Source organism: Crocodylus porosus, unplaced genomic scaffold (genome assembly GCF_001723895.1).
Source record: "Crocodylus porosus isolate Cpor-Errol unplaced genomic scaffold, CroPor_comp1, whole genome shotgun sequence".
NCBI lineage: Eukaryota > Metazoa > Chordata > Crocodylia > Crocodylidae > Crocodylus > Crocodylus porosus.
The window spans coordinates 128,018,401-128,041,223 of record NW_017728886.1 but is presented as its reverse complement, the minus strand read 5'-3'; the positions used below and the strand labels follow the sequence as shown (position 1 = coordinate 128,041,223).

The 22,823-nt window shown below is 42.5% G+C and overlaps 1 protein-coding gene across 3 annotated transcripts in view; it reads right to left on the bottom strand.

The window, feature by feature from the left end:
• Positions 1-22,823, bottom strand: part of TRIO (trio Rho guanine nucleotide exchange factor) — a 386,796-nt gene that overhangs the window by 75,687 nt on the left and 288,286 nt on the right. For all 3 annotated transcript variants that reach the window (XM_019541714.1, XM_019541721.1, XM_019541729.1), the window contains exon 34: positions 16,977-17,220. In XM_019541714.1, coding sequence (XP_019397259.1) covers positions 16,977-17,220 — 244 coding nt within the window. The remainder of the gene's footprint in view (positions 1-16,976; positions 17,221-22,823) is intronic.

Here is a 22,823-nt window from a genome sequence, read left to right as displayed (position 1 = left end):
CCAGCCTGTAGGTAAGGTGCTGGTTCTTCCTCCCCAGGTGCATCACCTTGCACTTGTCAGTGTTGAATCCCATCCTATTCTCGTCTGCCCACCGCTGTAACCTGTCTAGGTCCATCTGTAGCCTATTCCTTCCTTCTAACATGCCCACATCCCCCCACATCTTAGTGTCTTAGTGACTTACTGAGAATGGTGATTTAATCAGCTTCGCCAGCAGCATCTAAACATCACATTTGTATTTTTAATGGACATCTTAAAAGCTCTATTAAAGCCAAACACTTTCTTAATTTCTGTTTATGGCGTAAAAGTCTAGCTTTGTGTTTCTGCATGAAGGAACTAAATACTCAAAATCTGCAAGAGTATACAGGAGAAGACCACCCAGGTCTAAAGATCAGAAAGTCAGACAAAGGCTAAGACTACTAAAATCTCAAATTAAAAATTTCTTTATGCAAACTAGTACGAATTTTAGTTACAGTATGCATTTCCCATTAATGAAATGTTGATGTTGCTTATAACCCATTCATTCTTTGTTGCCAAGTCTGCCACCTCAGACCTTCTCTCTCACATACTCCCCAATATGCTATTGTCCCCCCTTTTCCTCCCAAAAAAATCAAAAGATGAGAAGGATCAAAGATCAATAAATGAAGCTGAGCTTGAGACTTTGAAGGCAATGCTAAAGTTGCATTAAGCCAGAACTCTCAAATGAGGTTAATTTATTTTGCTTTTCCTTACTATTCAATGTGCCTACAGTTTCAGTGCTTACAGCACAGCTGCACCCATTAGAATCTAGTTTCGTAGGTTCCATATACAAAAATATATTCACAATATATTCGTAGGCTCTATTCACAAAAATGCTCTCTGCCCCTCTGTTCCACACATAACACAACCTCAAATACAGGGAGCCAAATGATTAGAATGGTATTCAGCACATTATTTCCTGTTCTTTAACACTGCTGGCAGCTGACAAAAGCATCTTTTAACTGAGTCAATTGGAAGCTGCATTTTGAGGTCAATGGTGCTAACCCACTTATTTTGAGGCACACATGAACTCCTTCATGCTTAAATGTACTTAGTTTTAACAAAAAGTCTGACATTCAACACTTCCTCTCAGGTTCCTCCCTTTTCTCTCTTTCTTCCCTTCCTTGTTCAAAACCTGTTCCCCTAGTTATGGAACAAGATTTAACTATAAACTGCTGGAAGGGAATTTATTGACTGGCTCTCAAGAAACAGTTTAAGCCAGAAAATTCTCATTTTTCCTTTAAAGCTTTAGGCCTCCCTTGAAAAAAGAACTTGCCAAAAACTAGAATAATAGGAATAACTGTCACGCTGTAGTATGAATTTTTGCATATTAGTTATTATGTTTAAATGATAATAGTGTTGAACTGATCAACCTCGATGATTGTATGAACAACTAAAACTCCATTTTGTGCTTGTTCCCTGCTTGACATGAGTAGATGAACTTTGTATGCCCTGTGTATGTGAGTGTCTGTGTAAGAGGGTGAATGGTGAAATAATGGCAACAATTTCATGAAAACAGAAGATTTAATTGATTGTATAAGTAACAAGGTGCCAATGTGAACTAATTAATGAATGGCTAAAGAACTCGTCTGTGATCAGGTGCAAAGAAGATAGTAAGAAGGAACTTTGCATATCCTGACATCTGAACTACACAATGCTTTAAAGGCAAAGATACCACCTACGCAATGCTTTAAGGAAGGGATACTGACTAACACAATGCTTCAAGGTGGAGATAACCAACTTTACTGGAATAACCTCAAGTTGAGATAATCAAAAGAAACAACTTCTAATTAAAAACTGAGCATGGAAAACCCCCAATGCTGAACAAAGACTTGAAATCCCTATAAAAGTGAGATGCAGACAATCCAAGATGGGGAATCCACTCTCTGCAACCTCATGGAGCACAGGCATGCATGCCTGTATACCTCCGCTCATATCCTCAATAAGCCTGGACCCAGCCATCCAGTGCTAATATTGAGTAACATCTGCTGGTAACTATAACATCTTACTGGAGTGGTTTTGTCTGCAGGTCTGCCTAGGTCTGTTTGTATGTATGCTAGTGTATGTCTGTTTGTATAACTGGTGTGTCCAAACTTATGTATCTGCTTCATGCAACTAATAAAAACAGCTTTTTGCCTTATCTCCTTTTTAAGGTCTCGCTCTTAATTTGAGCTACTGGCAATTTTAAGTAACAAAGCTACTTCAGGCTTCAGTTATAGATATTCAGGTTTGAGCAACAGTTTGTCCCACTTGGATCATGGACTTGATGGTAGGATAAGGCTTTCCTATCTGTATGAAAACACAAGGCACGCTAGAGATGCTGCAACTGTCTGCAGTAATACAGACACAATTGCAAGGCACGGAGTTTGCTAGGCACTCTCTCATCACCTTTGTTCTACTGTGGCTTTCTTGATTTATTTAATTTAGACTAAATGTTACCTTATGCTACAGCTGAGGAACTAGAGCTTGGAGGCCACACCAATGTAAAAGTCTTCAAAAGAAATGAATAAAGCTTCAGTATCACTTTGTATGTCTAGATAAACTTTGGAAATATTCTGGTTTTGTTGTAGGCAGGTAGTGTCTAACCAACCTTGTCTCCTTCTATGATCAAGCAATGAACCACTTAGACGTGGGAGACGTGGTTGATGTTATATACAGTAAAATCTCTGTTATCCGGTACTTCACCAACTGGAATACCTTAACTGGAATTTTGGTGCTGTGGTGCTTTGTCTTCTGCTGTGCTGCTGAAAGCAGCAGAATGCACACAGTGCTGTGCTTCTTGACCTCCTGCTGCTTGGGGGAGAAGGTGGGGGAGGGGAAAAGGAGTAGAAGGGAAGCTTGCACGTGGTGGCTGCCACTGCCACTCACCACTGTGCTGTCACTGCTCTGTGTCCAGCTGGAAACCCTGTGCCTCAGGTAACTAGCACTTTGAGCCAGAAAGCAGGGATTCTACTGTACCTGGATTTTAAAAAAGGCCTTTGATATGGTATCCCATGATGCTCTTATAAAAAAAAAAAAAACTAGGGAGTTGTGGACTTGGCAGAGTCCACAGTCAGGTGGGTTGGGAACTGGTTAAGGGGTCGAACCCAGACAGTGTTAGTGAACAGATCTGTATGGTCTTGGAGAAAGGTGTCCAGTGGTGTCCTGCAGGGTTTGGTTCTTGACCCCATGCTGTTCAACATCTTTATCAATAGTTTAGATGAGGATGTGGAAAATACACCGCACAATTTTGTGAATGATACTAAGTTATGGGGATGTGGATTGAAGTGGACCTGGACAAGCCGGAAAGGTAGGCAGCACGGAACTGGATTCAGTTCAATACGGATAAATGCAGAATGCTTCATCTGGGGAGAAGTAACCAGAAAACTGAATATAGGTTAGGAGATGACCTGGCTAGCACAACGGCTGAAAGGGACATTGGGGTTATGGTTGATCACAGCATGAACATAAGCTGCAATCAACAGAGCTAGTAGCACGCTGGGATGCATTAGCTGATGTGTCATGAGTAGGGCTAAGGAAGACATACTTCCTCTCTACTTGGTGTTGTTGAGACCCCAGCTTGAGTACTGTAACCAGTTCTGGGCACCACATTTCAAAAAAGACATGGAGACTATTGAAAGGGTCCAGAGAAGGGCTACAAGAATGATTAAGGGCCTGGAGGACAAACCTTATGAGGAAAGACTAAGGGATCTGGGACTGTTCAGCCTGCAAAAGAGAAGAGTGAGGAGGGATTTGATAGTTGTCTATAAGTATGTAAGAGGTGAATATTGGGAGAAAAACTGTTCAACTAGGGTGCCCCAGGGAAGGACAAGGAACAATCACCATAAACTATTAGAGGATGGTTTCAGGTTAGATGTAAGAAAGAATTTCTTTATGGTAAGGGTGGCCAGAATCCGGAATAGACTTCTCAAGGAGGTGGTGCAAACCTCAACTTCGGAGGTCTTCAAGAGGTGACTGGACAGACACCTTGCTGGGACCACTTGATCTCAGCAGTATTCCTGCTCAGACCAGGGTGGTTGGACTCTGATCTTTCAAAGTCCCTTCCAGCCCTTAATTTCTATGATTCTATGACTCTTACATAGGCACTACTGCAGAATGCCAAATCTACTTGAAGGATTCCAGCCCCATCAGCAAATACACAAAAAACCCAACCTCAGATAATTCAAACACTGAAATTCCCTTGGATGGCTCTAAGGATTGTTGTTCATCATACATACATTTCTTAACAAGGGGGAAGGAAACCAGGTTCACCACCTTTCTGCATCGAAGTGTGCCACAAAAAGGCAGAGATTTAAAAGGAGGAATAAAGCTGTCTTCCTGATAAAGCACTGGACACTGATTTTAAAGTTTGTCATATCATGTTGCCTAAAATTTTCTCCACGATCTATTTCTATTTCTTATTTTAACTTTTTTTTTTTTTTTTTTTAAACAACCACAAGTTAGCAGATCTTTTCCTGTAATATAAAATGAGATGGGGTGGTAAGGAAAATGATTAGACCACAAGACTAATCTTTCTCAACAATTGTGACGGTACTAGTAGGGATTCAGTCAAACTCTGGGGCTTGATTACCTTTTAATTGCAGACATAATCAGCCACTTAGGAAAGGAAAAATCTGGTGACCACAACACTAAAATATCTTTAAAATGTGAAAGCATGATCTGGACCTGGAGTAAAGTGCTGACTGCTTTCCCCCTGGGCCATCTATTTTAAAATGGTCACTAGAGCATGTTAAGTAAGGTACTGACTTTCAAAATTCGCTCTAATAAGTATTACATCCTCAAAGAATCTTATTTGTATGTTACCACACACCTACATACAGAGAAATGATCTCAATCTCTTCTGGAATGAAATCTATTGGTGCACTTTTTGGGGCATAAGCAGACATAACAAATGCATTGATATAAAAGGATATATGGATATGTGCCTTCTCTTAGGCCTGCATGGTTCTGTGATACAAGCATAGTGAAATGGCTCTAATTTGAACCTTGTTTCATTCAAAGTTAGGGGGAAGAAGTATCATGCAGACTTAAACATTTTAACAGCTGAAGCCTACTTTCCAGCAGCAGCTTTCTGGTCCCTTTTAAAACATCTAAAACGGGGACTGACAACCATTATGAATGGCAGGCTGCAGCTGTGAGGCACCAAATCTCCTTGTGCCTTCCTACCACTTGGTGATCTTTCCCGTGCAGTCTCCACTTACCATTGCCACCATGTGTTGCAGAGTTCCATGGCCAAGAGCCATGCTGAGGAATAAATTTGGTGGCAAGGGCAGAGAGCAAGTAGGACTGAAGTGTCAACACAGGCAAGATGTATAGCACAGCACAGGAGTATACTAGGGCGAATGGCATGCAGCAGGCAGACAGACTCTGGGGGAACCCCCTTTGTAACTCCTGCAACCTCCCAGCTGCCAACCTCTGGTCTAAAATATCTATCTGTTCTTGGCTGTTAAAAAGGCAGCACTTAATCTGTTTTAAACCGAACAACTTATTTTTTCAAGTGGCAAGCACAACAAATTTAAGCTGTACTTTTGGTAGGACACTGCAGCTAACTCAGGTGCTCTTGCACTATGGAGAGTTGCAACATGTACAAATGAATCAGAAACTGGGTTCATCATCTCATTATGTACAACAGATCCAAACACGGCTTAAAAATAGAGGTTTTTCCTATCCTCAGTTTCAACGTTCTTAATCCATACAACCTAATTTGAGTAAAACTATTAGTCACTGCTAGAGATCTAAAAGCACTTGAAGTTCTATGGGTGTAGTCTTTACAGAGATGCATTAAAATAGGAAGCATTAAAATTTATTCCTTTTCCTCAGCAGGCGTAAACTACTTCAAAATAACAACAATCACCATCACCTAAACTCATGCCTGCTCAATGCTTGTAGCTTTATGGATAAACCTACAGGAATACTTTCTAGCAGAGCAAGATGTCCCTGAGGGCAACCTGTTCTGAATGGGACCTCTGTCTCTCTCTCTTAGACACACAGACACCCACCCATGCTGCAGAGCACTCAGAATTTTCATAGCTCAAAAGGTAACATATAACTTATAACAAATAGCTATGACTAATGAATGTGCACTGTGACAAATCTTAAGTTTTACATGTGCTTCTGTTAACTTTCAAAACAACTCTCCGCTGGACTTTTTCTCTTTGGCTTTGCTCAGTGGAAAGGCCTAACATAAATTGTCTATATTAGCATGGCATATATGGTTAAGTCACCAAGACCGTTACTATTTATGGGCGGAGATTCTTGAGGAGTCCATCCTGATGCAACAGTATGCTAATCCTGGAAATGGATGAGACAAGGCAACTGAATTCTATGTATTCACATCACTTGGGCTTAAAGCATCAATATTTTACAAAAAAAATTTTCACTCCTACTTCCTGTGCTCCCATCAGCATTTTTAAGGATTGCAGTCTAGGAAAGAATCTCCACTGTTTCTCTCTATCACATTCTGCAGAAGAGCGAGATAATTTCATAATACTCCCACTCCAAAGCTTAAACCAGTTTTGGCGGAGGACAGGCTAAGCAATAAATCCATTGCCCAATAGAAGTACATTAGGAAATCTCACCTTCCTTCTTTTAAACAGGGACTACATGTGCATTAATGTGACAGCATATAGTAAGATGGCCTTATTGAAATCATTAGGAATCATGTGACTGATTTCATTAAAGCCAGGTTGTCACCAAGGCTTTGTTTAAGTTAGAGTGCAGTCTTATGGACTTGGTTAACTTAAACTCCATGCATATTTGGAACTAAAATTCGAATTCAGGGAAGCTTTTCTTATATTTGATCACAAAAGCATAGAGACCGTTTCCTCTTGGGAATTAAGGGGAGGCTTAAACTGGAGAGAAGAAAAGGTAGAGGGGTTGGTTACCTCCACAATGCACTGCATAAGGTGTAAGATGGTTTGACAGTTAATAACTACAAATGGGAAACTCCAAACATGTGCGTGCCTTGAAATAGTAATTAACATTCCCTTACAGCTGGTTTTAATGTTTTTTCAAGTTAAGAATAATTCAACTGTGAAACTTAATGTGCTTGAGTGTGGGGGTCATAGACATACCCTTCCCCGAGAAATGATCTTAACTTTAGAAATGGCAAAATTATTCATGCCAATGAAAAAATATTAAAGGTCCTATCACAGCATGAATTTCCTGCCTGAAGCAGTTACCATCACTATTTTCATAACTGAACAAGTCTAGTAGTAGCAGTAATCTAATATAACAGAGACCTTGCTTAGCAGAGATATATGTTGACAAGAATGAGCAATTAAAGGAACTGAATCTACTTTAAGACAACAGTTAGATTCTAGATATGTATAAAAAGCCCAACTTGCATATCAAACAGCTTGAGCATGCTATTATAACCAAATGAACCAAGGCTCAACAAGTTTAAAACTAGCTACTTTTAAAAGTATTTAAAAAAAAAAATACAGACTTTGATAACAACCTGTTTTGTGCAAAGAGGACTAAGCATACCAGTATTTCATAAATAATTCCAATAGGTCCTGTTGTTCCTAAGAGTTTAGCATTCTCCAAAGCTGGTTTTCAAAGGGCACTCTGCTTGAAATATCAACTTGGCAAAGCATAATTTTTCTCTGTGTACTTCAAAAAAAAATCTTAAGTTTCAAAAACAATGCTTCTATTTCTAGTGCTAGCCAAGAAAGAAATACTTTCAAAATACAAATAATATATAAATCAATGCAAAGCAATTCTTTAATTTGGAAGACCAATAATGTCAAAGAAACATCAACTTTTTCCCCAGTATTACTGGGAAATAAGCACTAACAATGAAGAATGAAGGCTTAGTTGCACATTAAGTAGAATAAAGGGTTCACAAAATTTGTGTACTCATTTGCCTATATACTTTTAAGGCCTCTACAGTGCATTGGCAGTATAAGAATTACTTGGCTTAAATAAGAACCTGATCCTAAATATCAATATTACTATGCCTTTTAACTGATCAAGAAGCAAGCATCTCTCAAGAAATTCTCTAGTGAAGGTACCATTTCATTTTGATTTGGTGGAGTTAAGAGGGGTTGTGAACAAAACCTTTGGGCATCTTCATCCTGTTTCCAAACTGGCCCCTACTTAACAGGATGACGCTTCACCACCTTTTGAGGTTGGAGGAACAAGGCCCGTACCGCTAAGCCATTCTCATGGAGGGTATGGACAGGTGTTCACTGGTACTGCTATTAGACCCTGTGCTCTGGCAACTGCAGTGAGAGGCTGCATATTCACTGCTCTAGATGCAAAAGTACCAACAAGACTTGCTGCTCTGGGAGCCCTGGCAGCAGCAAGGTCCTAGCAGGGCTCCCTGATCATAGACCTGGTAAGCATTGGCAAGCAGTCAGGGAACCAGATACTTTCCCTTCCCTCTCTCTCCACCTTGAGGGGGGGAGGGGGAGGAAAAGCAGAGGACTATGGAATGCTGAATAGTCCTAGAGACCCTCTAGTATTACGTGCAACTACAAGTGTTGTGATACAAATCTGGGAATCTTCTCTTTGGAAGTGCTACTAATTGTGCAGGACGTTCACTGTCTTTGTAGTACTAAAAACAGCTTGAATGGCTGTGTACAGTTCCTGCCATTACTGTACTTGCTCAGTTATGAAAAGAGAGGGGTTAATTGTTGCAGGCAGAAAATTCATCATATGATAGGACCTTAAATATTTTTCATTGTGTGCAAGGCATGAATACTTTTGTCATTTTTAAAGCTAAGATCTGTACTTAGCCTAGAAGAAAGGGAGCTCAACCTTTAGTAGCTGTCCCGAAGATCAATCAAGCAAGCACTGCCTTTAATTTGGAATAAACAAACTACTTAACTTGCATTAACATATGGATCCCCCCTTCTTCTCTTCCTTTTCTTGTGTTTTTCACTTCATATTCCTTTCTTGCTCTCTTCATTTTTTTTTTTTTTTTTTTTTTTTTTTTTTTAAGTCTTTTACAGTTCTCTTCCTGCCATCTAAAATTTCTCATGCACTTCTTTCTTCCCAGTTTTTTAATCCTGCCTTTCTTCCAATTCTTGTTTTCTGCAGCCTTCTTTTTCCTGTTTCACACACCCCAATTATTCACTTAGTATCATTTGGTCTAATTTCTCCCTTGGGTTACACCTGTTACTCCCCACCCCTTTTCCTTTCCTATATCAATATTTTTCTCTTCCCATATCTCCAACCATCTTTTTACTTACTTTACTTACTCTGCCTAACCATCACTCCCTTTCTTTCTCTCTTATCTTTCTCTTTTATCTAACTCATCTAAAATCTTTTTTTATTTCTTGTTTCATCTTGTTTTTCTCAAGTTTCTTTCTTGGCTAGGGACAGACATTCAAAAACTCAGAGCCTGAACTGATTCAATATTTTCAGGTTAGTCTAGCCTGCCTGCCTAGATTGAACCAATTTTAACTCTGGAAATGGAGGCACATGCCTGCAGTGGCTCAGACCAGGAGGCGGGGGGGCACTGGAGTGCACCCTTGGTTGCAGGGAAGCTGTGCTGGGGAGGCATGGCCAACTCCAGCAGTAACCTGGAGTGAACAGGCTAGGGAGAGTGTTTAATGTCCCACTCCTTGTCCCAGAGGCACAGACCTGAGCTGGGGTCCACCCAGCACTCCCCCCTCGCTGCTGCAGCGGCAGGGGTGCAGGCATGGCCCGATACTGGTCAACATGGTCCCTGAGGCAGAGGGGGCAGGGAGGGAGTTTATTCCCCCCTCTGCCCCTGGGGGACCACAGCAGGGTCTGCCAGCCCCAACTGCCACTGCTGATTACTCCTTGTGTGGGGTGTGTGGCAGGATAAGTCCCCACTGCCCAATGCCAGAGGGAGGCAGGGTATAACCTCTCTCCTTGCCCCCTTGCCTAAGGGGCCCAGACAGCCACTCTCTGGCTGCACCCCCAACCCTGCTGGAGTGGCAAGAGGGCAGGGACCCTTGATGGGGCAGCAGTCCCCGTCATGGTGTCGGGGTGCGCAATCCTCTTCTGATCAGGGGGCCTGTGCTGTGGGTACAGGACAGAGCAGGCAGAGCTGCTGTCAACTGTGCATGGCTTGAAGGGGTGGCCATAGCCCGCCAACCCGCCTCCCTCCCCCCAGCACTGCAATGTGCCTCCCTGTCCCCCCTCCCCCAACCAGGAAGAGGCTCATACTTCAGGACACCATAACAGGAGGTGCTGCCAAGGGCATTTGCTGCTGTAGTGGCAGGGGAGATGCAAGAGGCTGGCTGGCATAACCCCCTTAGGTAGGGGGACAGGGAGGGAGTTATTTCCCCCTCCCTCTGGCATCTGGTGGAGGGAGCAGGGAAGGGGCTTATCTCACCACTCACCCTGCACAGGGACCAATACACGGCTGCAGCCAGGGTTTGCAGACCCTGGCTGTGGTCACCTGAGGGCAGAAGGGGGAGCAACCCCCCCCCCCGCCCCCTCTGCCTCAGGGGGCTTGGAGCAGCGGGGGAGCTCTTGTCTGATGAGTTGGTGGCGGAAGCCGCCTGTGTACAAGTGCAGAGGAGTGGCTAACCCAGCATGCAGAGGAGTGATGTAAAGGATTGCCCGTGCACAGTGGGGGAGAGTGTGCAGTGTGGAGGTTGTCTGCAAACACTGTGCAGCAGTAGGAGTGAGGGGATTAAATTCATTTTCTGACATGACATCTCAAACTCATACTGAATGGTTATAAATAACGTTAGGCCTGAATTCAGAAAATGGCTTCCCACTGTCAGAGGAGTGAGGTTCTGGAAAAGGCTACTCAGAGGAGTACTTAGGCTCGTTTAAGATGGAGCTTGACTAATTCATCAATGAGAGTATGATGTGATTTCCCAGGATACCAGCAGCCCAGACTCAGTGCCCCGGATCCCCCTTTAAGTCCTGTGTACCTTCAAGTTCTATTTCAGGAAGAAAAATAGTTGCTTCTTCAATTTATTCTCTGCTTCAATTATCCTCCCAAGTATTTTTTGCCCATTCAGCAGGCATCTTATTGCTTACATTCAATAAGTTCTGCTTAAATTTCAGTTGCTAGTTTCCATTTTAAAAAGACTCAAAGGTTATTTAAAAAAACAGCACAGGCTTATCAGATCCAAACAGCTACCTAGACTTATTCTCACAGCAGAGCAGAGCAGAGCAGAAAATTTAACTTTTCATGAACAAAGCCCCATTTACTAGTTGATCAGCAACTCTTAATTGGATTGAGCAAATATTGAGAGCAAAAATGAAGCATTTCTAATACTGATGTCTAAAATAATTTAGAAACAGAGAGGCATTTCAAGGCTTCAGGTGAAGCATAAACACAGAATACATCCATATTGGCTACACTGATCTTTCATTTCCTGCAAGGTCCTGATAGTGTCTTTGTAGTAAGCATTGCTATACTGTACTTAGTGTATGATATAACAGGTTACAGCAAACTGATTTACAACCTACCAAACAAGAATATTGACGGTATACGAATTATTAGGAGAAATTAATCTCTCTTTCAAAAGTTTTTCTCCCCTGCATTTATGGTAGAATTGCAAACAAGTTCCTAACATTTCCACCACCTCTGAAAATTACTGAGACTAGTTTTAATAAAAAAAAAAAAAAGCCAAAAAGTTTGCAAAGTTGTTCATTATTTACTTAAGAGTAGAAAGCCTTCATTCATTTACCAGTTGGCCTTTTTTTGAGAGTTCATAACAAAAAACCTACCAATTGTTTTCCTCTTCCATAATTGGCTTTACTCTGATAGCAATTCTGCCACTGTCCTCAAGGCACTACCGCTTCTAGTCAAAGCTAACATAACTGCAATAAGGACAGCATGTATAAAAGCAGGAGACAGTAGCTTAAGCAGAAGCTGTGATTACATACTAGATAGAAAGCAAGTATATTCATGATGCCACCGGAAATTACCACCATCTATTTCTAAATATACAAATAATACTGCTTGCACTGAAAATGCTGTGACATTGTTAGCAGATCCAGTTTAGCAAAAATAAATACTGAACAGTGAGCTTTGCTGCCAGGTAAACTGATAGTAACAGAATGCATATAAGATGAGAACTTTCAGCAGCCTCTCATCTGGAGGCTTCTTTTATTAACATTGCCTCCAGTACCTGGAAAAACCATTGCCCAAGAATCAACATTGTAAAACTTCCACCCTCAATGCAATAAACTAAGGATGTTTGCAGCAGACTGATTTTAGGCTACAAGTTGTTCTACTTTGCATTTTAGCTAAAAATATAATCAGAAAACTGTTGTTAGAGTAAAACTAATTACACAAAATACTAACACCGGGAAATCCCAAGATAACAGAATTGCTGGCCTGTATTTAATCTTGCATCTTTGAGGGATCAGCTGTGCAAATACTGCAGCAGATATTTTTTATATTACAATTTCCCTTCCTGTGAAGACTTAAAGGGGTGTGGGAAGTAAGGAGCACAACTGGCAGTTTCCCAGGACTAAATATATATTGAAATCCATACAATGGTAGTATTAGCAATTTCTTCTCTCTCTCTTCTTTCAAATGCAAAACTCTATTTTTTTAAAACTTCCTACATGGCAAGGTTTCCTTGTCTTTATACAAGTTCCAAATGCAAATCCTAATGCCTCTTAGGACAGCCAACTTATAAACTACTTACACAGCTGAAAAGTTCCATTAGTTGTCTTATTAAACTATAAACTTGCATTATTTAAAAACAGATTAATGGAGTCATCACATCATAAGAAAGCTGAGCAAGCTTACCTGATCAAAATGGTTACACCTATGATTTTGTAGGAAGTATGAACTAATATTAAATGTAATATATATGACTTGTGAAAAAGCTTGAAATGTGAGGTTTTCCAGGGACCTGGTAAGATCAAGACTGCAAATGGAAGAAATGAAAATGAAAGAAAATAAAGAAGGCATCCCCCAATACTTAACTGAACTAGAATATGCATATACTGTCACTTCGATAAGCCCAGCCTTTGACCCATTTCCCAGATTTCTAAACTTAGTGGTGTATACTGTTACATCTCCTTCTCTCAGATACATTTTTACTGTAATACATCCTATGTATTTGCATAGCATTAACAGCTTTTCTCCCTACTGATTCATTCTGTTCCTTAAATTTCACAGACACTCTGATTACTTCTAGCCTTAAGCCTTATAACATATCTACAGCCCTTTCCACCCTTCCAACCTAATGTAGCTCACTATGGAGGTCATTACATCCCTCCCTAACATCCAGGTTTTACTTTAGTCCCTTATCAAAGCTCAGTCATATTTTAACTTCCTTGCAATTTCTATCCTTCCACCTAGCAGTGATCAATCACAAGTAAATCTACGTGTGCAATCTTCAAGATTCTACCCTAATCTTATCTGCATTATGCAATATACAGTATTTGTCTTCTGGGATGGGGAAAAGGCAAATGTGGGAAGTTTGGCTTAAGCCCTGCATGGAAAGTCGAACATCTTTCCAGTATGATAAAAATATGAGTTCAACCTTATCTTCTGGAACACCAAGGTCCACATCAAGCCAACACTGACCATGGGCTTGCTTGTCTGCACAGAGCTGTTTGCAATTAACTGTCAAGGGAGAAAGGAGACTTACTCCTGAACAGGTACTGTGCTCTAACTGACATCCTACTTTAATCCTTATCTTTCAAATGTAGAAGCCTTAACACAAAGCATTAGGTTCAAATCTAGCAAGCCTTGTCCAGGATGCTATTACTTGTTTTCTACTCAGAATGTATTTAAATGTTGGTGTTGTGCTGTGAGAGAGTTAATGTTCATATAGACTGGATCTAGACAGTTGATGGCTCTATTAAGGATCACAAATCTCAAACATAATATAGGAACAGTGAACCAGCTCCTTAGAACACCAATGCCATATTGCCCACTGCCTTTTACATTATCAGCTAAGAGGAGAATTTGCACATCGATCTCTTGTTATCTCCTGCTACAGTCCCACTGCAAATCAGATATGGATGTCTATGGTTGTCTGAAGACTGCAATCTACATCTGTTTGCCAACTGCAGATATGGCAACCAGCCAATTAGTGAAAAGCAAAAGTCACTGTAAGTTGCTCTTGTTTTTGTGCGATTCATTCAGCATTTCTCTTAGTAAAGTTATTCTTCTAACCATCTGTTTTCATGCCTAATTAAAAAATAATTAAAATTAAGCGTTCTTTTTTATTTGAAAGTTCAATTTCCTATCCAGTGCTACTAATTCTACAAACGTGTACTTGTTAATTTTTAAGTGATATGTACAATGCCTACAGCCTTGTATAACTACAAAATACCCAAGCTTTTAATTCTTGTGCCTTGATCTGTCATCCATTGTCTTCTAATACAGCCTGAAAACAGATGAAACCCAATTAACACAGATTAACAATAAGTGCTCAGACTGCCTGTCAACTGCAGGGTTTCCTGAAAGTAAAACTTCTTACCTCTCAAACTACTACACTAGTTGCTTAAAAAGTATGCCAAAACTAATGCTTGTATATCTTTTAATCCCTCTGGTAATATTTTTTTTTAAAAAGAAAGCATAAAGGAATTAACTGAAATTAGGAAAAGAAATCCTTGTGGTCACAAAACCCTGAAACACAGTTTATAACTTTTGGACACAGCATAATTTTTAAACTATCTTCTTTAGGTAAAAAACAAGGGGTTTTGGCAATTTTTCCTACTAGATCAACTGCATAGTGGGAGAAATATTAAATAAAATTTTGGGCACCAAGCACAAAGGTCTGCAAAAGAAGTACAGACAACCTAAAATAAATACCAGATAAAACAGTAACTTTTAATTCAGTTATGTACTCAGTTAAAGAAATGAGGGCTGTAAAATTTACAGACACGAAGGGCACTTTGTGCCTGGAAGCTTGTCTAACCTCTGCCAACTATCCAGTTGGGCAGTAATGTCCCTTCAAACCAGCTGGACTCCAGGTACATAAAGTAGCTAGGAGTGGGTGAGCAGGGTATGAGCCCAGGGTGCTGAATTCGTGGGGGTGCCCTCAAGGTCCCTTTCACACACCTCTTCCCCTCTATTTTATCTTTCCCAAACCTGGTGGGCACTCTTGTGTTCCCCCAACAGTCCCCTCCACTTGCTGTTCCATCGTGGTATGCTGCCCTGCTCCTCTTTACCTCTTTTGCTGCTCTTTACCCCCTTCTGCAGTGCCTCAGCGGCTCTGTCACTTGCCCACCCTCGTCCACTGAATTTCATTTTGTTAACTGTCTCTTAGCATACCTTTCAGTGGCAGAGATCACAAGAGCAGCCCTCAGCATGAAGCGGGAGGGTTGAGCTCTCTGGAAGGGGAGTGAACTGAGGACACAGTGGCTGGGGGAGCCGGCCGTACAATGCTCACCAGGTGTCCTGGGTTCAGATCTTACCAGTTTAATGTCTCTAGCAGAAAGGAAAATGCCTGAGGGGGAGAAACAAATTGAAGCTGACTAGGCAGTTTAATTCTAGCATTTCCTAACCTTTCATTTTTAACACCATGCCTTGGATATAGCTTGTATAAGTGAGCATAAACTGTTATACCAGTTTTCACCCCTAAAAAAAAAAATCTCAGAAGAAAGAAATGACACAGATTCATTCCAGCAGGCTGCTATAACAAATGAGATTACTTATGTGAAACAAATTTAGTTTTGTCTCTCATTTGCACAGAATTCCTCTGGATTCTGGAACTGGTTCAACATCCCCCCTATCCTACTCTTTTCCCAAGGGTCCAATCCAGTCTGCCCTCTCTAATAAGATATCTCTGCCTTCAAAGACTAACATTCTTTTAGCATCTAAGGAAACAGTTTACCAATTCCCTGAGTGCTGTAAAACAGTGTCACATAATTTATACAATTTCTCCTCAAAAGGGAGAAGTGCCTTAGTTAAGCCTAAACAGTATTTAGAAAGTGGTCACTCTAACGGCTGCCAGGTACTCTTACCCACAGTTCCACAGGACAAATAGGTCAAAACAGTATTCAACTTGTGGAGATTGTATTGTTAGATCATTATTTCCTGAATTCATTTTTCATCAGTTCTCACTGATTACAATATAGGTCAATCTATTTAGACCCTCTTTAGGTTTTTACAGCATCTAAGATAAGGCACTTCTGACTCAACTTACTCTCAATTCAGATACTCAAAACACTTTTTAACTAGGTTCTTTCTGTTGCACCTACTGACTTCTGAGCATAGACTGTTTAACGAGAATGTGGAGATGAAAATATGTGAACAATCAGCAGAGGCACAGCTCCTAGAACTATATTATATACAGAAGCATCCCAAGAAAGACACTGTTAAAGACCACACTTAATCAAGAAAATTCCAAAGAAAGAGAATCCATTCTTGTACAGCATGCAACTTCACATCTATATTAAAAAATGAATTTAATTTGGGCTCTAGAAAAAAAGGGATTAATTAACACTGTACTGAGGCCTTCAGTTCTAACAAGAATCACCTAAAAAAGAAACCCCTGTTTAATTTTGAATGCTGCATTCTACTTGCATCTCAGTCAGACTGAACTATATCGGGTAGACAATTTTTCTGAAGTCTCACACCAGGATTCTTCAAATCTTGAATAAATGAAATTTAGCATTATAAAAAGTACCTGTAGTTTCACAGACTACGGATTTTTTTTAAATTATTGTTTTAGTAACTAGGATAAGACTACTGACCATCACTTCCCAGCAACCATGCAGAAGGAAAAGATATTTTTTACTACTTTACATTAGAGATACACATTTAGCAAAGTGGTTAAGTCTGACAGAACTCAGCATCTAAAACCAGTTATCTTATTTGGCTTTTGTATCCCTGCTTCTCCACTTCACATACAGAACACTAAGCAACCTAAATTTTAGACCCTGGAATATGTGCATTGCCATAGTTTTCTGAACCTGCTGACTCTTATCCAAAAACAAACATACATATCAAAAGGTACAAGTTAAAAACAACATTTTTGTGGTATTACAAATTGTGACGTGCGAAAGGGAAGCCACCAACTAGAAAATGAAACTTCATTCTTCCCTACCTTTGTGATTGAAGATGCCCTCCATCTCCATGCTGCTTCGTGAGTGGGCAATGCAAAGCGACCCACAGGGAACAAGACCTTCTGCAGCTGGGGATCGGTCTGTGGTTCGTACCAAACACCAGTCTGGCTTGTCATGCGGCCTCTCCAGCACTTCCACTGTCTGACCCCGGCGGATAGTCAACTCATTGCTATTGCATGCCGTGAAGTCATGGATAACCACTGTCAACTCACATCCACCAGACAACTGAAGAAAGAAAAAGCAATAAGGTCCTGAATGAAAGCTGCATATTATACCTATATCTACCTATTTAGGATTGAGATATATTTGATAATGATTTAAGAATTTATTATATTAAAAAGCAGATAGACTTGTCACATATGCTGGGAAGTTTGGGAACAGTAAATAGATTCACTGCCTCACTTAAGAGAGCAAGTGAGTGCAGCTACAGGTGCACTTTAATGCGCATTAGCCTATTTTAATGTGAATTAAAGCATCACAAAAAACCCTGCACTTTTGTTAATGAGCATTAAAATAGACTAATGCACCTTCTTCTAGTACCTCACAATGGAGGTACTAAAATTAATTTGCATTAGTGAAAGTACATTAATGAACATGTAGACATGCCCAGTTAAACCCTCTCTTCACCCATCATAAATCATTCTTCAGTAAAAACAAGGCAAGGTCTCAGTGGAGTAACTAGACCAGTGGTTCTCAACCTTTTTAGACTCTACACTTCTCCATTAGACTCAAGGCACCCCTTTTAGTTTTCACTCATTTCTGGCTACAGAAAAATAAGAAGAGCAATTCTTCTGTGCCAAAGAACTCAAAGACACAACTGCTCAGAACATTTTTAACACTCTTGAATTCCTATTTGAAATCTCTGGGTTTATCTTGTGAATCATGTTTGCACACACGATAGTTCTTACATTGTGTGGCACCCTGCAGCATCCTTGAATGGCTCTTAAGGCACCCTGGTGAAGAATCATTGAACTAGACTGACTAAAAATAAGCAACTACCATAATAAGCATTATTTAGCCTCATGTTTCACAGGAACAAAAAGTAGCAGGGGAAAGTTTCCCCTTTTGGCTAGTTTTGTGGCATGATAGTGACGCAAGTCTTTCCCCATTTACCTCACAGAACCCCTCTCATGGGAAACAGTGATGAACTTACTAACCTCTTTGAAAACAGATGACATGGAGGCATTAATCAATTATCCTTCTCAGTGGCCTCCTTTCACCCCAAGAAGCAGTTACTCAGGACAAGTGCACAGGGCTGTGGTGGCTGGGGAAGGCAGGAAACCAATGCTTCAAGACATCACTTCTAGATCTAGGGCCTGTCCCTTGGTGAGAGGAAGCCAGACTGCAGAAGGGAAGTTGGTTCATTGCCCCCTCCAAGGCTCTCTGAATTAACACCTTGGAAGTGGCTGACTTGATGCAAGCATTCTGCTCTGTCTTTTTGATCCCCTGCCCCCAAAATACTTCCTACTTATAGACTTGTGTTCATGAACATAAAGCAAAGTTGGCAAAAACCTACATGGCTTGTCAATTTTCTTCAAAGCACTTTCATTAAAGTCATTCTGTTCCAGCTCAAACTTTACACTCTCTCTCTGTCTTATTGCTCCATTTACTTTAAATAAGCAGTAGCATTTGGTAAACATGGATTAATTCCTATGTTTCCCAGTTTCTTTATTACACCATGCTGGACTAAGGTTTAAAAACAATACTCAATGAATTTCTCCCTTCCACATAGTAACAATAATTCTGTAGACCCATATTACCCCTTGGTTTACCACTGCATTTTTTAAATCACAATTTGCTGTTTCCAAAACATGTTTCATTCATCCTGATATGTAACTTTCATTAATAAAGGGGGAAGAAAAGGGGGAAGTGAAATTTGGAGGAATCTTTTAAGTCATGGGATTTACTCTGCAAATCCACAAAGGAAGGCCTCTTCTCGTTTATCCTCTGATTATTAAGAACAAACACAGTTTGGAATTCTCATCTTTGCAAACATAAAAGCACAAGCTAATATACAAAGGTCTTAAATACTTCAGTCTTTCTAAGCTACCTTTGACAAATGCCAAGTTTCCTTTTTATGCTGTTATCAGTAAGACCCATGTACTTGGAGCTATAGCACTTGGATTATTACTTACATATCTTTTTATCAAATGCAAGACAGAAAGCAGGACAGTGCTCTTTCTCATCAAATAAGAATTTGAGGATTGTCTGCCAAGCAACTCAAGACATAAAACTCACAGGCTAATTCTTCCCTCTCCTCACCATCCCTCCCACAAACCACAGGAGATAACCCTTGGCAGGCAGTCTCCAGTAACTGCAGAGCTTTCCCATGATCACTGCCCATCAATCTTGTTAACTAATCCTCATTGTGTGTGTCAATAGAGTAATTTTTCTTTCCTTTTTTTTGAGGGAGAATTAGGGGCTTTGGAGAGGGAAGCAGGAACAAGGGAGAGTATAGAAACCTTATGCTTCCCATAGTTAAGGATGTAGTCAATCTGTGCCCCACAAAGTTCTGATCAGAACTTAAATCACATTGTTTCTACTCAGGCCCTCTCATCAATCCCAGCACTCCAGTTATGAGGTGCATGGCTTCAGAAAATGCTACTTTCTCACTCATTAAAAATAACTTGCAACCCTCCCCCTCTTCTTCTGCATTATGTTAGCTTTTAGTCCATTCAAACTTACACAAAGGGGAAAAAGTCAAGAGCTTTCCCTTGTTTTCTGGCACTGATTTATGTTACAGCTCTCTTCAGACTAAGTGAAGATCAATTGAAAACATCTGTATGCCTGATGAGGTCTGAGAAAAAGCTAATGGAGTCTGACTTTACAAGGTGTCAAATGCCGGTCTCCAAAGTTTTCTCACGAAAAACATATTTGTTCCCCTTCCTTCTCCCACCAGCATAAGTTAGGACCACGTTTCACCACTTTTGGAAACAATGCATCTCGTCAAGACAATTGATCTGAATACCTATAGAAGTCTGGCTCTGCTCTTTAGCTGTTTCGCTGTTCTCCCATTTCCTGTCAATAGAGATGAATAGGTACCTTATGAATATGACCAACACAGGGTGTGTCCACACATGCAAGCATATGCACTTCCAGCAGCTCAAATAGAAGCGGTGCAAAATTGAGCAGGGGCTTTTTGCCTCAGTGCACATGCCCGGACATGCATTTTGTTGCGGAGCAAATTGTGCCATTTGGGGCAAAATAATCCTGCCTGGCTCCCCCTGGATCTGCAGCCAGGGGGAGCTAGAGCCTGGGGCCAGCATAAAAAATTGTCCTGGCCAGCAGCTCAGGGCTACTTGCCCTCAGGAGCTTCTGGGACTTGGCTGGGGCACCACCCTCATCCCACGAGCTGCTGGGGACCTCAGCTGGTGGCTCCTCCATGGAGCTGTTGCCATGGGCATGTATATGGCGAGCTTCACAGACACCCCAGTCTCCCGCCGCTTTTGCAGGCAGAGGGAGACCCTGGTGTACATGATCCATGAGTGTGCCAGGAGGCAGCGCCTCCACCTCCAGAGCCTCCTCTTGAGGTTCTGCTTGAATTTCACCCCCCCACCTTCTTGTTTTTGGTCACCACACCAAGTCCTGGGACCTCCTGGTCAACCTCCTCCTGGTCCTGGCCAAGTAGGCCCTGTATTTGACCAGGAAGGAGGCTCTGGCTGGGAAGGTGTCCAGAGACTGCAAGGCCACTTTCCTCTCATTTGTCCATGCACATCTCAGGGTGGAGCACCAGTGGGCAGCATCCACTGGCTCCTTGGATGCCTTTGAAGACCAGTGGGTGCTGCCTGGGGGACTCTGCTCAGTGTCTCCTTCAGTTATTTTCACGTTTTGACCCACATGACACCCCTATTTTGTTTTTTTCATTAGTTGTCCCAAGTATTTTGTTGTGTCATCCATCCATTGGCCCCATACGTTAGGAGCTATTAGTTAGCTGTGTGGGCCTCACAGCCCATGACAATTGGGTGATACAAATAGTCAGGAGCTTCTGAGGGAGAAACCTGTGGGAAGAAGTTGGCCACACTCCTTCCTGTCCCAGGCTGCTGCACTGAACTGCACTCCACCTCAGCTTCTGCACCCTGGCTCTGACCTGCTGCCCGGCCTGCCACCAAGCTCGGGGAGGGAGCCTGCGCTACTTTTGGGCCCATCCGCCCCCACTGCCAGAGCCTAAAGGTGCCTTGCCTGCCCCAACTGCCTTGGCAGGCAAGCTCCCACCTTCACCTCCACCAGAAGCACACCCTGAGTGGCTGAACTGGACAGCTCCTATCATCGCTGCTGCGGTTGTTTTTGCTGCTGCCCCCTGTCCGGACAGAAGGAGAGTCCGCTGCACCACCTTGCACCACACCTGCACTGGATTACTTCCTAATCAACTGCCTGCTCCTGCCCTCCCCCACAGCTACCTCACTGCATCTGATCCTTCTTTGTTTTCTTGCCTATTGCTCTGCTGCTGGGCACCTGGCTGGAAACCTGGGGGGTTTCTGGACAAATATTCAACAAACAAAGCTCCTCCACCACTCCATCCATCTTTTACATCTGCCCCAGTAGCCTTCCCTGTGTGTTCTTGCCATTATGTGGTAAGTCTTGTGGTTCACTCCCCCTGCCCTGGTGCTTGTTTTGTGGCTGAGTAAGCCATTTGGAGTTTCCCCAGCCCTTGTGCGCATGTGTTTTCCCCCTCCCCCACATTCTCAAAGCATAGCCCTCTTGGTTTTTTTCCTGCCGGGCTGTAGCTCAGGGAGCTTCAGTGCCCTCCCCCTCCCTACTCCCCTTCTCCCTGACAACCCCAGTCTGCCCCTACTAGATTCACCAGTTACACTGGATATTTTGTTTTTCTTTATTATCTTCCCTGCCCTCATGTGAAGCAATGGCAGGGCAGGAACCTTCTAGGGGGGCAGATGCCCCCACAGAACTTTCTGCTCCCCCCCACTATGGGGTTGGATCCCAGCCAAGACCCCAGGGGGATGCATGCCCCCGCAGCCTCCTCCCCAGAGGCAGAATCCAACCAACCCCCTCCGGGGATGGTGAAGCCTTCAACCTCTGCTGCAGGGACAGATGGGACTCTAGTAGGGAGCCTACAGGACCAGGGGATCTCCCCTGGCCCAGTGCCTCCAGAGAGGTTCCCAAGCCCCCTCTCCCTTCATCAGGGACCAAGGGCAGAGGCAGTGGAAAGGGCTCCTCTTCAGCCTCCTCCACAGATGGGGTGAGAAGGGCAAGGGCCCTGTTCCCAAGCCTAGACCACCAGCACCTGAGGGGACCAGGTGTACTACACCCAAGATTGTGGCGGCCTCCCGGTTTCATGGCAAGGGGGTCTTTTTCCTTTCCTTTAAGGCTGCCGCACAAAAGGCAGTGGAGTGGGGGGTTGTGGTGGAGTGTGAGTACGTCCCCCTCAAGCCTCTAGAAGAGCTGGGGACCAGGGTGGTCCTCAGCTCCATCCCTTCCTATATCCACAGTTGGGCCCTGCTCTACTAGCTCCAAACCCTGGGGAGAGTTATCTCTTTGGTGGTGGCCTTCTCACTGGGGTGTCGAGACCCTGGCCTCCGCCACGTGCACTCTTTCTATGGCCAGGTTATGATTCAGCTGGTGGTGGGAGTGCAGCTGGAGGCTGAAGGGTGCCTGGCAATTTCATATCAGGGGGCCCTGTTGAGGATTTTCTATACACTGGGGGACCTGCACTGCTTCCAGCGAGTCATGAGTGCCCCATGGGCCAGGCGGGGAGGGCATCCATGGGTCCCAGTGGCAAGAGGGATGCTCCTACCACCGGTATCCCTCCCCCCTCAGGCCCCCCCTGGCACCCCAGCCACAACTGCGAGCCCACTTCCGTGAGCTCAAGCGAC